We start from the raw sequence: 17,794 nt of genomic DNA on the forward strand, positions 1-17,794 counted from the left end.
TGCCATAAGCTTAATTGTGACAACACATTTCTACAACCATGTGAATCATTGCTTACCTCTAGCATCATATCTCATTTGGAAATATTCATACCTAAACATATATTAAATATATGTAATAGATATATTTGAAAGAAACAATGTATTTAAATTATGTAAAAACTATATTTTAATGAAACAATACCTGCTTTCCAACGTGTTGGCTATCTGAACAAAAACATTTTTCCGCAAACAAAACTTTCTTTTGAAATCGCATGGCTGGTAGACACAATTATCTGCAAAATAATTGTGAACTAAACATCTATGCCCTTCTTCACAATCTTTTTTAACGTTGCACGCTTGGTTAATAGAGGAGCTGGATTTGATTGTAGTAGCACGTTTGTGCAATACTCGTACATCATAGAGACGAACATATCATCGTCATCACTATCATCGAACATATTCATTTTTTTGGAATGTATTGAAAGTATATGAAATAGAGAAAAATGGTGATTAAATTTATATAGAATAAAGAGAAAACTGGTGATTTTATAGGTAAAGATTTTTTTAGAATGTTACCATTTTTCAACGGTAAAATGAGAAAATTTAAAAAATAAATACGTGTTATCGTTCGTTACACTACCAATGGAGGACCACAGAACAGGAAGGGGCGGTGTAAAAAGAATATTGCATATACTTCAAAAAAATATGTTATAAAGTATTAATGGATTGTTCTTAAAGAATGAAAAAAGTTTCAAGTAATTTCCTGATTTTAAAAGAGTCAAATCGTCCGATTCTTTAATTTTGTACTTTCTGAATGTTGTATAAAAACATTTTGTTAATATTTTGTAAAACTAATAGTTAAATCGCCTAACTTTCATAGAAAGAAATATGTTATGAAACTAAGTAATTCTTAAGGAATGAAATCTATTTCGTTTTATGTGATTATTGTTTAAAAAAATATTGCAAAATTTTCAATATGTGATTTTCTGTGATTTGGTTTTAAAAATAGTAATCTGGATTTTATTAATATATTTGACTTGATTTCCTAAAATATAGTTACTTCTCTTTTATCTCATCATAAATACTTATAAAGCTAGCATTTTTTCTTGAATCTCATGCATTTGAAACCCCATTCTTTTTCCTTTCACCACATTCATTTGAAACTCCCATGACTTTTCAATTTCTTTATAATAATAATAATAATAATAATTATAATTTGGTAATTAGATTAAATAAATATCAAATCTAAAGTGTATTCATATATAAACTAAATTTCAATACTAAAATAATATCTTTAATTCTACTTATAAGATTATGTTTTTTAACTTTTAATATATTATACTTAATTTATTAGTTTTAATATATTGTTGGATGTAAACCATTATCATTTTAAAGGTATAATTTTTGAGCAATTTGTATAAAATACTTAAATTATTAATTAAAATATAACATTATAGGCTCAACTTAAATATAAATTTTATTTAACTTAAACAACCCAAATATTATTTTATAAATAGTTAAAAGTGATAAATTGTAGTGTCTTTCTAATAATGGTTATAAGTTGGTTAATAAGGTTAAATAAATATTAAAGCTAAGGTGTAATCATAAATAGACTGGATTTCAATTTTAAAATAATATTTTTACTTCTATTTATAAAGTTATGTCTTTAAATTTTAACATATTATATTTAATTTATTAGATTTAAAATGTTGTTGCATGTAAACCATTATCAGTTTAAAGCTACAATTTTTGAACAGTTTGGACAAAATACTTAAATTGTTAATTTAAATATAACATTACAGTGTCAACTTAAATATAAAGTTCAATTCCACTAAAAAACCAAATAATATTTTGTAAATAGTTAAAAGTGATAAATTATAGTGATAAATGCAAAAACTAAATTGTAATATCAGTTTAACTAAAATATTTCCTAAATATATTTATATAATCGTTAAAAAATTTCAAATAAGTAGCTTAAAATAACTTATAATAACAATAGTCAAAAATAACTCTATATAAATGATTATATTGTTACCTTTAAAATCAAAAAATAATGTTTGATGTTTTAAATAATTATAATGATAGAAATTAAAACATTAAGCAAATAAATTTTAAAAAATTAGTTAAAAACAACAACTATAAATAGTATTAAATCATATATAATATTTAATTTTATTGATGTGTAACTCGCGAGTAGAAGTCATTCAAACGATTGAGATTATGACGTTATAATAGATTTATATATTATCATATAATTCAAAATAATCAATATATTATATCAAACTAATATACAAATTATTATATCAAATTTAACAACAACGTTAGTGTTATATTTTAAAAAAAATATATGCTTGTAAAGACTTCAACTATATAGGTGTTTCTGCGCATTACAATGTCAACTCAAATATAAATTTTAGTTCCATTTAAAAAAACTAAAGAATATTTTGTAAATAGTTAAAATTGATAAATTGTAGTGATAAAAGCAAAAACTAAATAGTAATCTCAATTTAACTAAAATATTTCTAAAATATATTTTTATAATCGTTAAAAGTTTCCAAATAAGTAGCTTAAAATAACTTACAATAACAATAGTTAAAAACAACTCTATATAAATGATTATATTGTTAGCTTTAAAATAAAAAACAATGTTTGATGTTTTAAATAATTATAATGATAGAAATTAAAACATTAAGCAAATAAATTTAAAAAATTAATTAACAATAAAAACAACTATAAATAACATCAAATCATATATTATATTTAATTTTATTCATGTGTAACTCCCGGGAATAAGTCATTCAAACGATTGAGATTATGAAGTTATAATAAATGTATATATAATCATATACTTCAAAATAATCAATATATTATATCAATTTAGTATATACAAATTATTATATCAAATTTAACAACAACGTTATTGTTATATTTAAAAAATCATGTATTTGAAACCCCCTTTTTTAACTTTCTTTCACCACATTCATTTGAAACTCTTATGACTTTTCAATTTCTTTACAATAATATTATAAATAAGTTAAATAACGTTCTATAAACAAGAAATGATGTTTTATTACAATGTCTTCATCCCACATCGATGGTGAGAGTAAACAAGAGAATGTTTCCTCTTCTATAAATAGGAAATGTTGTGAAATGTTTCAAATGGACCAAACTATGAGAACTTCCTCATGCCTACCTTTGTAGGATTTTAAAGGTATTATTTAGTGAGATTATCTATATTGGCAAGTGTCCAGTTAACTTTTAGAATTGCAGAAATGGTTTTGAACCGAAATTTTTCAGGTTTAAACCGTGTTTCAGTTAGAAAAAAAAACTTAAAAAATTATGTAGTTGGGTATATTGAGTTGAACCCGAGTTGGATCAATTTGGACCGATAAAGGAATCATTTTCCTTTCACAACAAAGATTTAAAACTCCCATGATTTTTCAAATTATTTCTAATAATATTATAAATAAGTTACATAATTTTATATAAATATAAAAAAACATTTACCTAAACCTAAAATTTTAACTGTTTGACAAATCACTTTGATTTAAAATACGAAATATATACAAAACGGGTTTAACTAGAAAAAAAATATGTAGTTTGGTATATTTAGTTGAATCGGTCCGAATTTGATCTATTTGAACCATAAAAGAAGCATTTTCCTTTCACTAGATACATTTGAAACTCCCATGATTTTTCAAATTATTTCCAATGATATTTTAAAAAAGTTACATAATGTTATATAAATATAAAAAAAACATCTACCTAAACATAAAATTATAATTGTTTGAAAATTCGATTTGATCAAAAGCACGAAATATATACACAGATTATATTTTATAAATGAATTCTTTTTTTAATGAACTTTTGAATCTTGAAAATACATATAAACAAAGTTTCTATATTAAGTATCTAACTGAATTTATGATTTTAGAATTGAATAAAAAGTTATTCAATTAAAACTTACTTTTTTGGATAACAACTTACGAGATTGTAGAAAAATGGAACTATTGAACAATAAAGAAATGGTAAACAAGAGAAATGGTGTTTTACTAAATAAGTTGAAAAATGTTTTATAAACAATAAAGCATGTTTTATTACAATGTCTTCATCCCACATCGATGGTGAGAGTAAACAAGAGAACGTTTCCTCTTCTATAAATAGGAAAGATTGTGAAATGTTTCAAAATGACCAAACCAAGACAACTTCCTAATGTCTACCTTTTTAGGGTGTTGATGGTATTCTTTGGTGAGATTGTCTTTATTGGCAACTGTCCATTTAAGTTTTAGAATCCCGAAAATGGTTTTGAACAAGATTTTTTTAGGTTCAAACAGAGTTTCAGTTGAAAAACCGTTATGTGGTTTGGTATATTGAGTTGAATCGGTTTGAGTTTGATCAATTTGGACCAATAAAGGAAGCATTTTCCTTTCAGCACGTACATTTGAAACTCCCATGGTTTTTCAAATTGTTTCTAATAATATTATAAATAAGTTACCTAAACATAAAATTATAATTGTTTGAAAAATAAATTTGATTCAAAACACAAAAAATATACAAACCGGGTTTCAATAGAAAAAACGTTTTGTAGTTTGGTATATTAAGCTGAATCGGTCCGAATTTGATCAATTTGGACCGATAAATGAAACATTTTCTTTTCACCACATACATTGAAACTCCTATGATTATTCAAATTGTTTATAATAATATTATAAGTTACATGATGTTATATAAATATAAAAAAATCTACGTAAACATAAAATTATAATTGTTTGAAAAATTACTTTGATTCGAAAGCACGAAATATATACTCGATTATATTTTATAAATGAATTCATTTTATAATGACATTTTGAATCATGAAAATACATATAAACAAACTTTCTATATTAAGTACCTAACTGAATTTATGATTTTAGGATTTAACAAAAAGTTATTCAATAAAAACTTAATTTTTTATAGCAACTTACGAAATTACTGAAAAATGGAACTACTGAACAATAATTTTTCTGGATAACGTTTTATTTTTATTATTTAATATTTTATTTAACAAAATGAAATTATTACCAAATAAAGAAACAAGTTTAATTAAAATGTCTTCATCTCACATTGATCGTGAGAATAAACAAGATAATGTATTCTCCTCTATAAATACGAAAGGTTGGGAAATATTTCAAAGGGACTAAGCCATGAGATCTTCCTTGCATCTAACTTTGTAGGACGTTGAGTGTATTCTTTGATGAGATTGTCTTTGTCAACAAGTGAACAATTAAATTTCAGAAATTCGAAAATGATTTTGGACCGTATTTTTTAGATTTGGGTCGAGTTTAATAAGGATCCGAGTGTCTTCTCGCTGAGTTAGGCAAACTCGCTTCTATCGGAGGCCGAGTTTAAGTAACATGCCGAGTATTTGGTTGTGTTAGCCAAGTTTTACAACCCTCTATGTAATACAATTTAAAGTTTTAACCTTATAAAAGATGTCACTATTATCATATGTTCTATATAATTATGGTAATATTTATGATACAAAACATTTTTTTTACTATTTAAGATAAAAAGTTGTCTCTATTATCATATGTTGTACATAATGATAAAATTTAAGATAGATAAAAAGATGTCTCTATTATCGTATTTTCTACATCATGATAATATCTAATATAAACGTATTAATTTAATATTAAATTATTATTTAATAGATAACAATAACGATTTATTTATTTTTAAAAATTAATTTTTTTCTATTTTAATCATATAACTTTGTATATGCAAAACAACTTCAAGTTCCAACCTTATCTCTTATAATATAGTTCAACATAATAACAATGCAAAACTTCATTTTTTATTTTTTTATGAAATTATTATTTAACTGTTAATAACAATGATTTAATTATTTTTAATATAAAATATTTTTTATATCCCACGCAACGCGTGGGCATTCGCCTAGTTTAATAATAATCTCGTTTGTTTGCAAGGACAACAACATGTATCAAATTGTCATCAAGTGCACCAACTGCTCCCTTGAACACTCGTCGTAGCCTTCTATTATGTCCCGGAACGTTTGGATTCAGATTAAAAGAAGTTGATATTATAATGTCATATGCGAAAAGCAACATTTCATGAAAAAACCTATGAATTGTTTTCTTTGAGTGTTGAAATCTCCGCTTGATAATCACATAATGTTGGTTATGACCGATCATCATAAAAAAACATAGTCATCTTATCCTCAACCGATACATGTTTGCTATCCTTTAACGAGTAGTTTACTCTGAAATGAGAACATAGCCGGAAAAATGATCCATGAGACATACGTAGCACTTCAACACATTGTAGAGGATTACGGTGAAGTAAATCTAACGTAAATTCATGTCCCGTCATTTCCAAATCGTTGTCCCGCACTCGTTTGACACCCCTCTTCCAAAAGAGCGGACGTACAAGTACATTAGAATTATGATTAGTATTTTTTTTCGTGATCCATTAAGAACCTATTAATCAACAAAAGTACCAAATAACATAAAATAAAACTCAATAACCAACTAACATAACATAAGATTCTAGTACCAACTAAATAACATAACTTCCAAGTACCAAATAACATAACATAAATCTCAAGTACCAAATAACATAAGATTCAAGTACCAAAAAACATAACATAAAAGTCAAATACCAAATAACATAAGATTCAAGTACCAAATACTACAAATAACATTCAAGTAGCAAATAACCAAAAGTCATAACTATATAGTTCCAAAACATGCAATTAAAACCTAAACAACTCAAACATATAAACTTAACGAACAATCTTTACATCCTTTAGAACTCCTAAACTTGTAGTTGTCATCTCGATTCATCCTCTTAATATTTTTGGATCATTGGGCAAATTTACCCACATCTCTCTTATATTCATGGTCCCTCCAAAAATATGATACACATCAAATTGTAGAGGGTCTACCGGGTCTAACTCGAGCAACTCAAGCTTCTCTAAACATTGGGGAACTATTGGCCCTTAAGTCAAATGGCGTAGAGCTTTTTGCATCTCCAGTGCTAAATCATCAGTAGTAATAGAAGCTTTAGGCGAGGCACAAGAAGGTGGATCAGGTGAGGCACTAGGAGCTCGAGGTCTAGGAGTTGAGGGTTTAGCCATTTTTTGGGGGTTACCAGAAGGTGAAGCAGCAGTAGGTGAATCAGCAGAAGGTGATGGTTGAGTAAAATGCTCACTAGTATGATTTGAAAAGTAATCATTTTCATCTATGTTAATGGAAGGGGCATCCATAAACTTTAGTGGTGTGATATGGAAAGAAGATGATCCATGTCCAGATGGTGTTTGGGATGTGGCATAACTGAGATTACCAGATGCATTGTTTCCATCAAAGAGCTCTACACAAAGCTCTAGAAACAATAACGGGACGGTTTTCAAAGAAGTGGCTTTCGGATGTCCCTAAACCCAATCAATGTAACAAAAGTAACATAAGAATAAATGGCAACTATATAAGCAAAATACATATAAATATGTGTGTGTATATATATATATATATATATATATACACACACACACACACCTTTTTAAAGTTCTCCCACTCCTAATTTGTTAAGTTAAAAGTATTTGTCTGTGGATTGTAAAGGTTGTCAGTTTTGTTTTTAAGTATAACCATCCTATGTATTTGCCTTTAAAGTTATCATAGGCATTTTTTAATTGTCGTTGATTCAAATCCATGCCATACTTTTTCTTAATGGTTGTTCCTAACTTGTGTCATGATTGTTTGTGCAAACTCAAAACTTTTCTTAATGGTTGTTCCTAACTTGTGTCATGATTGTTTGTGCCTTTAAGGTTATCATAGTGCTTGTGTCTATTCAGGTGTACTTCCTAAAATATATTAGACACACTCCTCACGATCATCGCTTAGCATTCTAAGTTTAAGTATAGAAATAAATCCTTATTCCTAATTCGCTTAAACTAATGCTCTGATACCAACTGTGACATCCCCATTTTCACGGCCAGAAAACACCGATTTTGTTTATACTTTGTAAAAATCAGAGTATCTCTTTTTAAGAAAGACGTTGCGGAATTTGTTCCCAGAAAATATGATAATTGCATTATCAAAGCATTTCCGAAGAAAAGCATTTTTTTAATCTTTTTAAAACATTTGGGATGTCTTCGTCAATACAGAAACATAAGCATAAACATAACTTACATTCATTATCACTAGTGATTTATATCTCCTTAATCTCTCAGTGTAATGTGACTTCATATCAACACCTATGATATAAATAAACTGAGTGGGTCAGGTTGGGAAACCTGGTGAGTACATAGGGATTTCAATCCCACAATGTTTTATCATATATATAATTTAGAACTCACAAAATATACAATTTCACCATATATGTATAAGTAACTCCTATCCCACACCGTCGATTCTCACAACGAGACTATCCATACTCTCAAACCTAAGATTAACCGTTTTACCTAATCCATACTCCCAGATCAGAAATGAACGAATTTACCTAATCCATACTCTCAGATTAATGACGAATGGTTATGCCTAATCCATACTCTCGGACTAGGGGCGAATGACTAATCCATACTCTCGGATTAATGTCGGATGATTATGCCTAATCCATACTCTCGGACTAGAGACGAATGACTAATCCATACTCTCGGATTAATGACGAATGATTATGCCTAATCCATACTCTCGGGCTAGGGACGAATGACTATGTCTTAATCCATACTCCCGGACTAAGGACAACTGACTATGTCTTAATCCATACCCCCGGATTAATGACAATTGACTATGTCCAATCCATACTCTCGGACTAGGGACAATGACTGTGTCTCCCGAATAAATGACGTATACTAAAGTTCTATTCTTTGAGTATAACTCACTTGTACTCGTAAGAAAATACTACCAAATATTCCTCATAATTAATTTAGGTTTACTCTTTATCCTAAATCATCATATATAATCAGGCATGTTCTTTAACACGTATTTAAGGCAACATCAATTAACTCGCACATAAACATATAATTAATACTTCAATCAATACTTGTATTAAAATCATGTTCATGAAAGGGACTATGCACTCACCTGATATGGTGGTGACTCGGTACTTGGACAACACTTCGTTACTCTTAAAACAATTTCCCTCGACAAAACCTAGTATCATTACCACTAGGGTTTACTTCAGTATTTACCGAGACTAATTTAATACTCTAGCTGTTATTATTATTATATAAGCGTTAAACAACACTATATAACTCATAATAATAGCCCAACTAATTATTTTAAGGTCCTAATAATGTTACTATAATTAATTAGAAGCTATATTAAAAATAGCGTAGGTGTAGCTCACTTACAACGAGTTTTTTTTCGAAAAACCGGGCTTCGCTGGAGTAGCATTTCAGAGCCGAAAGACCCTTTTTCTCAGGACTCCGGGAGCCTCGGGGCTTCCTTCGGGTGCTAGGGGGTTTACCTAGGCTTTTAGGGGGGTTAGAGAGCTTAGAGAGAGAGTTTAGAGAGAGAAAGAAGAGGGTTGAGGGGTGAGAAAACGAGGGAAACCGACACCTCTATTTATAGGGTGAAATCCTGACGGACTCGCCAAGTCGGTTCACAGACTCGCCGAGTCGGTGCCACGTGTCATCACCTGATGGCTTTTCTTGGGGAGAAAGCCTTGCCCCATATTCAGCCACGTCACCCCTTTTACAGTAGCACCATTTCGACTTCTAAACCCCGTAACTTTCTCATACGAGCTCCGTTTTTTATGTTCTTTTTTTCCATGCTAAAAACAAGATCTACAACTTTCATTTAGACTCTGTTGGCTAATTCTCGACCGATCTTAAATTTAACAGTACGGGGAGATTAAACTACTAAATGACCGCGAAGAATTCGTAACTCCTTCATACGGACTCCGTTTTCGTATGTATTTTTACTGTCGAGTTCCTATTAATGAGATATTCAACTCTCATTTAGGTCGTGTAAGCCAAAAACCGCTCGAACTAAAATTCGAGTTTCGGGCTGTACACTACTAAGCCGAAACTTTGAAAAATCATAACTTCCTCATACGAAGTCAGATTTGGGCGTTCTTTTTATGGATTTTCTCGTTTTTAACATACTCTACGACTTTGGTTTAGACTACTAAGGCTAAAAAGTTTTCTATCGTAAATTCACTTTTTACGCTTCCCGGTACCGTGCCGGTTTTGCTGTAAAACTTCGACGGGTCATAACTTCTTCGTTATAACTCGGATTTCGGCGTTCTTTATATTTACGGAACCCTTTAGACATATTCTAAAACTTAGTTAAGATTATTTATTCTAAATAATCTTCCATTAAAAATCATTTTTGACACTCATTGTCTCTAAATTGGCTTGCCCGGATCTGCTGGCGTTACATTTAGCAACAAAGATTAATCATATTTCAACATAATCAACAAATAAGTTTAACATATTCAACAACAATGCATAATGAATGAACAAAAAAACCATATAAGCAAAGATTATACAACACAATCAACAAATAAGTTTAGCATATTCAACGATTTAAGCGCAAGCTTGCATATAAGCATAAACTTGATCTCCATTCAAGAAATACAAGTGATAAAGAAACTCATTTCAGGGAAGACTTTAACATATTCAACAAATATTTATGATTTCAGCATATTAGAATTATGATTTCAGCATATATACTTGCATATAAATTTATGATTTCAACATATAAGTATATGACTTCAGCAAAGATTTATGATTTTACCAAACATTCATAACAATTCAACACAAAAATTCATAAACCAAAACATAAATTTGAGCAGAAAAATTGTTATAAGAACAATTATATCATAAATCAACATTCAACAAAGATTTTAGCAAAGATTCTTTACATCTCAGCAATAAAATCGGTATTCAAATCAGAAATTTGGTACTCAACAGCATAATCGGTACTCAAATAAGAAATCAGAAAAAAAAACTAACATGTTGAAGATGATGGCAGTGCCGGTCGACTGGGCAGCAGGAGCGGCGAGCGGCGAGTGGTGACCGACGATTGGCTAGCGGCGTTCTTCCGTTCTTCAACAAGATCAACGACAAGAAGGGTTCTTGGCCGATGGAGAACGAATTCGGTGAGAAGGAATGTGGCTACAATTTTTGTCCACTTTTTTTTGTTTAGATTAGGTTAGAAGTAGTGAGAAGAGCCAAGCCCAATGCTTTGTGGGGCAGAGGACGAGAAGAGGTTTTTGAGCCCGAAGTCTTTTAAAAAAACAAACTGTTGCGAACTTAAAAGTGATGTCTCTGTGTTGCGCCGCACAACACTAAGGTGCTGTTTGTTTTTTGGAAAAAAAAAACATCTTCACACCTCTTATTGTTGCGCGGCGCAGCACACGCGCAACACTTTTTATCTCGCAGCTGTTTGTTTTTTAAAAGTCTTCAGAATCAAAAACCTCTACGCATGCTCTGTTTGGCGCAACACTTGTACTGCCTCTTCCAACCCCATCTTCTTCTTTTTTTTCTTGCTGAAATTTTTATTATATGTTGTTGAAATTTTATTTCACTTTTTTTTTTCGTTTCTTTTTTGTTTATTCTTGTTGAATTTTTTTTGTTTTTTTATATTGAATAATGATAGATTCTTGATGAAATATCATTATTTTTTACTAAAATCTTTATTTTTTTTTGTTGAAATATCATTATTTTTTTATTGAAATATCATTAATTATTGCCGAAATGTTATACATTATTAAATTTTCCGTATTAAAAAATTATTTTTGATTTATAAAATTAGTTTATTTTAACTTTTTAATATCTGCAGCAGTATGCAGATGTTAAAAAACCAAACACGCTTCTTATTACAGTCTGCAACCGTTTGGTCCACCTCTTCTACTGCAGAGGGTTACAGAGGTGGTCCACAGACTTCATGAATTTTTGCTCTAGAAAATCAAACAGCACCTAAGAGGTTAGAAGATGTTTTTTTTTAAAAAGCAAACAACATCGTGAAATTCAATTTAACCTAAGGGCCTTAATGTTTGGCTTAATGAGGGTTCAAAGTTAAGGATTTTCAAATAAAATGTCACTTTCATACTTATTAGGTTCTTTAAGACAATACGATAAACACCTTGTGTGCATGAAATCCTACAGTGATCATCAATTCTCTGATAGACTCCATTCCAACCCTTAAAGCTTAATATTTTCAATAAAAACAATCCAATCCAACTGTATGCATAATTCATCACAAAAGCAAGCAAATGAACAAGAAAGTTCATAATAAAACTCTACAATGACGTTAATAAATGTTAAACCTTTAATTCAAACTCTGACTTAAAGACAAAAGCATATGTAGATACTTCCATTTCATCCATATATTAGCATTGTGAACACAAAAATATTTGTGAATATAAAGGATAGCTTGGTGGTTCATGAAAATGACTACAAAGATGAAATACAAAAACAGACCTTTGGGATTAAATTATACATCGACATAATAACACCTAACTACCTTGAAAGATGTATATATTCTTAAAGGACTTTCAACGAACATCTGATAGGCAATGAAAATCAACTTTTAAAAATGAGTACTTATGTTACTATATCATTTAATTCTGCCATTACACCAACTTCATCACCACCGATTTTCATTTTGTTCAACTAATAACTAAAGACTAAAGGAAATTTTGTGAAAATTTTAAAACGTTATAAATGCCCTAACAATTGATTTTATGTCATCATTTTATAAAGTGAGATGAAATGGAAATGTATATGAAATTATGGCATCTTAATGAATATTCAGGTGAATTTCAAACTAGATTGAGCAAGCATCAGATTCAGATTGTTACCTGTCTAATTACGTCTCATGATGAACTGCAACACATACGACACTTGTAAGGCTGAAATGAAGCAACATGATTCCATTACTCCATGATATAACCTCCTGTAGAAAATGTCTTCCCAACAGTGGTTATCTCCGGTAGTGATTGATGGTGCCGATGCGATTTGCGGGAGGAGGCGGTGTTGGGCGGAAAGCAAGATCGGAGTTGGGTGTCATTGGTTTTTTGCATGAATAAGTAAAGTGATGGACTAGGCGCCTGTTTTAATTAAAACCAACACATGTTTTAATTTTGTTCTCAAATCCAAAATTGTTCTTAGTAGAATATATATATATATATATATATATATATATATATATATATATATATATATATATATATATATATATATATATATATAGGGTAAAGTGAATATACCTAACAACCTTATATAAGCTTAGATACTTAACTTCATAATACTACATCGGTTTATATCATATTTACATTGTAATTGCCTAAGGTTCTTAAACTTCAACCCCATAACTTTATTACTTCCAAAATCTTTGGACTTTCACCAATATCTTTCTTTTACATCACGTCTTTTTATTGTATACCGCCTGATGGGCTCCATATCCTATAACTACAAATGATATGATGTAGGAGAAATATAATGATGAATTTCCAAAATATTTTGAAGTAAATCAAGTTTAGGGATGAAGTTTAAGAACCTTGGATGATTGCAATGAAAATTTAATGCAAAATGACGTAGTTTGATGAGGTTAGGTACCTAAACTTATATAAGGTTGTTAGGTATATTCACTTTACCTATATATATATATATATATATATATATATATATATATATATATATATATATATATATATATATATATATATATATATATATATATATATGGTTGGTCTGGTTCACGATTTTGAATCCGCTATCCTTTATTTGGTGTTCGTTAAAAAATGAATGCCAACATGGCAAGCCTCATCAGCATGCCATATCAGCCATTTGACCCCATTTAATCCAAGTATACATGCCAAGTCAGTGGAAAAGGCCATGCCAGCCAAGTCAATAATAACCGGCACCTAGGCATTAATCTGATGGTCCTCTTTTAAAAAATAAAATTTTAAACGTTTTTTTAAAAATAATGACAAATCAGTAAAAAAATATTTAAGATAAATTAAATGAACTTAAAAAAACTTCGGTAGTATTATCCCTTTTATTTAATATAGAAAGTAGTACTTGATCAGGTTATCTAAGTGTATTCCCGTGAGCCGTTGCCCTCGTCTCTCCAATTATAAATTCATTCCCTCCCCTCACCTTTCCACTCCATCGTTCTCCTCTTCTCTCTTTTCAAGCTCCAACAATGAAGCTCCTTCCAATGGCGATTTTTTTGCTTTTTGCTCTCTTCGTCGTCTCATCAGCCATGGACATGTCGATCATAGGCTACGACGCAACCCACATGACCACCTCCGATGCATCCTCCTCGAGCTGGCGCACCGATGATGAAGTCAACGCTATGTACGAGTCTTGGCTCGTCAAACATCGTAAATTTTACAACGCCCTCGGAGAGAAGGAGCAGAGGTTTCAGATCTTCAAAGACAACCTTAGGTATATAGAACAGCACAACTCCGGCGATCACTCCTACAAGCTTGGACTTAACAAGTTCGCAGATCTAACCAAGGAAGAGTTCCGGTTAGGCTACACCGGCGCTAAGACGGTCGGTTCTAGGCGGAAGTCGAACAACTTGAAGAGTGATCGTTATGCTCCCCGTTCCGGCGATGCCCTGCCTGATTTCGTTGACTGGAGGACCAAAGGTGCCGTCGCTGCCGTCAAAGATCAAGGAAGTTGCGGTGAGTTATTTTATAAAATTACTTTTTTTGCTTTAATTTGCTTTTCCCCTCCTTTTTGAGCATTTGTTTTATTACGTGCCCACTAAAACTAGGGCACGAGAACGATTTGGAAAAATCATTAGTAAATATAATTTTTAGTACATAACAAGTTAAAACAAAATATAAACAAAATACAAAGTGAAATAGCTACTAAATACTGAGTGTTGTCGCAAAAGGATACTTCAGTATGATTTTGATTGGGCAACGAATCAAGAACCCGAAAAGTGGGACCGTGATTTTGATCGAAGATGTTTTGTCTTCTATAAGAATTTGGGAATGATAATTCCATGTCCTTCTTTAATTTCTTTTAAAAATCTTCATCTAATTGATAAGAAAAGTAAACAGAAAACTATAAAACATGTATTGCAAAGTTGATTAATATGATGGATCGCTGTCTGTTGAATTAAAGGGAGTTGCTGGGCATTTTCAACAATCGGATCAGTAGAAGGGATTAACCAGATCACGACTGGTGAATTGATCACACTTTCAGAACAAGAACTGGTGGATTGTGATACATCATACAACGAAGGATGCAATGGTGGTGATATGGATTATGCTTTTAAATTCATCATCAAAAATGGCGGAATAGACACTGACACAGACTATCCCTACACTGGCAAAGATGGAAGATGCGACAGTTCCAGGGTTCGTATCATATCTCCTTGTTTTCAATACTTCAATACTTGAATCATAATAAATTAGTGAATTTTTATATTGTGTTTCTTGATGTGCAGAAAAATTCAAAGGTTGTTTCTATTGATAGTTATGAAGATGTTCCTGTGAACGATGAGTCAGCATTGCTGAAGGCTGCTGCAAATCAGCCTGTAACTGTTGCTATTGAAGCTGGTGGCAGGGATTTCCAGTTCTACACTTCGGTAATCCTTTTATTCTTTAATCTTATCTTAACTATCTTATAAAGTATATTGAATTTTTCTTGAAATTTAAGAGATACATGCTCGGTAACTTAATGTACAAATATGTTATGCACAAACCACTTATCTTTTCATTAACAAAAACTAATTATGGTAAAGAATAATCAACGAAAATATTTAAGGAAGAAACATTAATTAAATTTTGTTTTTTTTTTTAATGTCTAAATGTAGACATGATGTTTGTTGTCTAAGGTTGGACATGAAATTTTTCTAACATATCAGCTGGAAAATTTGTAGCCACTGAAATATAGTCAAATAACATTTTTTGGAAAAAACATCATTTGTCGAACACACCTAATTTTAATTAAACAAGTTCGCAAAAGAATTTCCTAATCCTTAACATGAAAATTCTAGTTACATTATAGAATACACAGGAATGTGTGTCTCCATGGAATCTTGTTGGTTGAGGCCTAAGGATTGTGGGGTGGGTGGGTGGAAATTAATATAATATTAAATCATTATATTTAAAGATTAGGTACTCGTTTTGTCTTATTAATGTTTAGTACTTGATATTTTTTTTGTTTATTTTTTAACTTGTTCAATCTGGTATTAAATATTAAACCTAACGAACTTCAATTTTGTCAGGGCATCTTTACCGGTCAATGTGGGACCGATTTGGACCACGGTGTGGTTGTGGTCGGATACGGGACCGAAGATGGAAAGGACTACTGGTTAGTGAGAAACTCATGGGCTGCGGACTGGGGTGAAGAAGGTTACATAAGAATGGAAAGAAATATAAAAGAAAAAGTTGGTAAATGTGGAATAGCAATGGAAGCATCTTACCCGATTAAAAACGGTCAAAACCCACCTAACCCTGGTCCATCACCACCATCACCGGTCAAACCTGAAATCATCTGCGATCAATACGCCACTTGCCCTCAAAGCACCACATGTTGTTGTGTCTATAACTACCATGGCGCGTGCTTTGCGTGGGGATGCTGCCCCTTGGAAGGTGCTTCTTGTTGTGATGATAATTACAGTTGCTGCCCTCATGATTATCCCGTTTGTAACTTGCGCCGTGGCACTTGCTCAAAGGTAAAAGTAGTGTTGTTTCGTCTGTTAGATGAGACTGTGTCTAGCTGAAATCTGACTAGTTTTTGAATTTTGTGTTTTGCAGAAGAAGAATAGCCCATTGGAAATCCAGGCGTTGAAGCGTATTCTTGCTACACCGACTGATTTGAAGAGGAGCGATGCTTGAGGAAATGAAGTGATTTGTGTTATTGAAGTTTTTATTTAACTTTAAACTATTTGATTACCATCTGATTATAAATATAATCAGATGCTCATTTGTAAATACTGCATTGATTCCTCCTGTACTGAATTTGATCAAGAGACAAGTTCATGCTTTTCCTTTTTATATTGCTTTCCTCTTTTACTAAACCTTTCATAAATTTTGCCAAATACCAATGTGCTTTTACATGGTTTCTTTTAGAGAAAATTGCAAAAATAATCTGGGGTTGTCTTTTTTTTTTCCTTCATCTTCGCACTCGCCCAAATCTCAAGTAAAATATAGTTGAAAAGGATGAACCTGAAATTTTGAAAGCAAACAGTAAATATAGGGGTCAGTTTTGCAATTTTGTATCTTTCTATATTGCTTTCATCTTGTGATAAACCATCCACCATCACGCAACGACGGATGTCACCTTGGATAATGTACTACTCTTACAGCTGAATGTACAAGTCTCTGATATCCACTGACAAAGTCTCGGAAATAATTCACTGTGAGGTATGGGTTCCATGATCCATCTACTATTTTATTTCTTCTGGTTGTGGTTTTCCATATCTTGTAAGTTGTAACTTGATCAAACTAGATTCGCATCTCTCTACCCATCACCAGCCAATCTTATAAGTTCTAGCATGTTCAGTTGTTCACGTTATCTTAAATCTCACCATCAAAGTCGCATGCAGTTTGACTAAAAAATTGTAAAACTTATTGCCTTGTTGTCAGGGGCGGAACACAAGTATTAGAATTAGGGGCCGAAATCAAAACTCTATAGCAGAACAATATAAACAAGTATAATTGGTTCTATTTTATGACATTAAAATTTTGAACTAAGCATGAGGATATTTTCATCGGAAACAATTTCTAGTGCTTTTTGGATGTATTTTCATCGAAAACAATCACTAATGTTTTTTCGAAATAAAATATCTGTATGTTTTCTTTTAACAAATCTCTCACGATAGGATTTTTTTTTTTTTTTTTA

At 30.9% G+C, this 17,794-nt stretch overlaps 1 protein-coding gene across 1 annotated transcript; it reads left to right on the top strand.

The window, feature by feature from the left end:
• The first annotated feature begins 14,066 nt into the window (after window positions 1–14,066).
• Window positions 14,067–16,947, top strand: LOC145079226 (low-temperature-induced cysteine proteinase-like). The gene is made up of 5 exons (XM_079023100.1): window positions 14,067–14,619; window positions 15,068–15,303; window positions 15,393–15,533; window positions 16,176–16,625; window positions 16,708–16,947. Exons 1-5 carry the CDS (start codon window positions 14,133–14,135, stop codon window positions 16,786–16,788), a joined length of 1,395 nt encoding a protein of 464 aa, XP_078879226.1. The 5' UTR covers window positions 14,067–14,132; the 3' UTR covers window positions 16,789–16,947.
• The last annotated feature ends 847 nt before the right edge of the window (window positions 16,948–17,794 follow it).

Source organism: Lactuca serriola, chromosome 1, assembly GCF_051521515.1.
Source record: "Lactuca serriola cultivar US96UC23 chromosome 1, Lser_US96UC23_V15, whole genome shotgun sequence".
NCBI classification, from domain to species: Eukaryota; Viridiplantae; Streptophyta; class Magnoliopsida; order Asterales; family Asteraceae; genus Lactuca; species Lactuca serriola.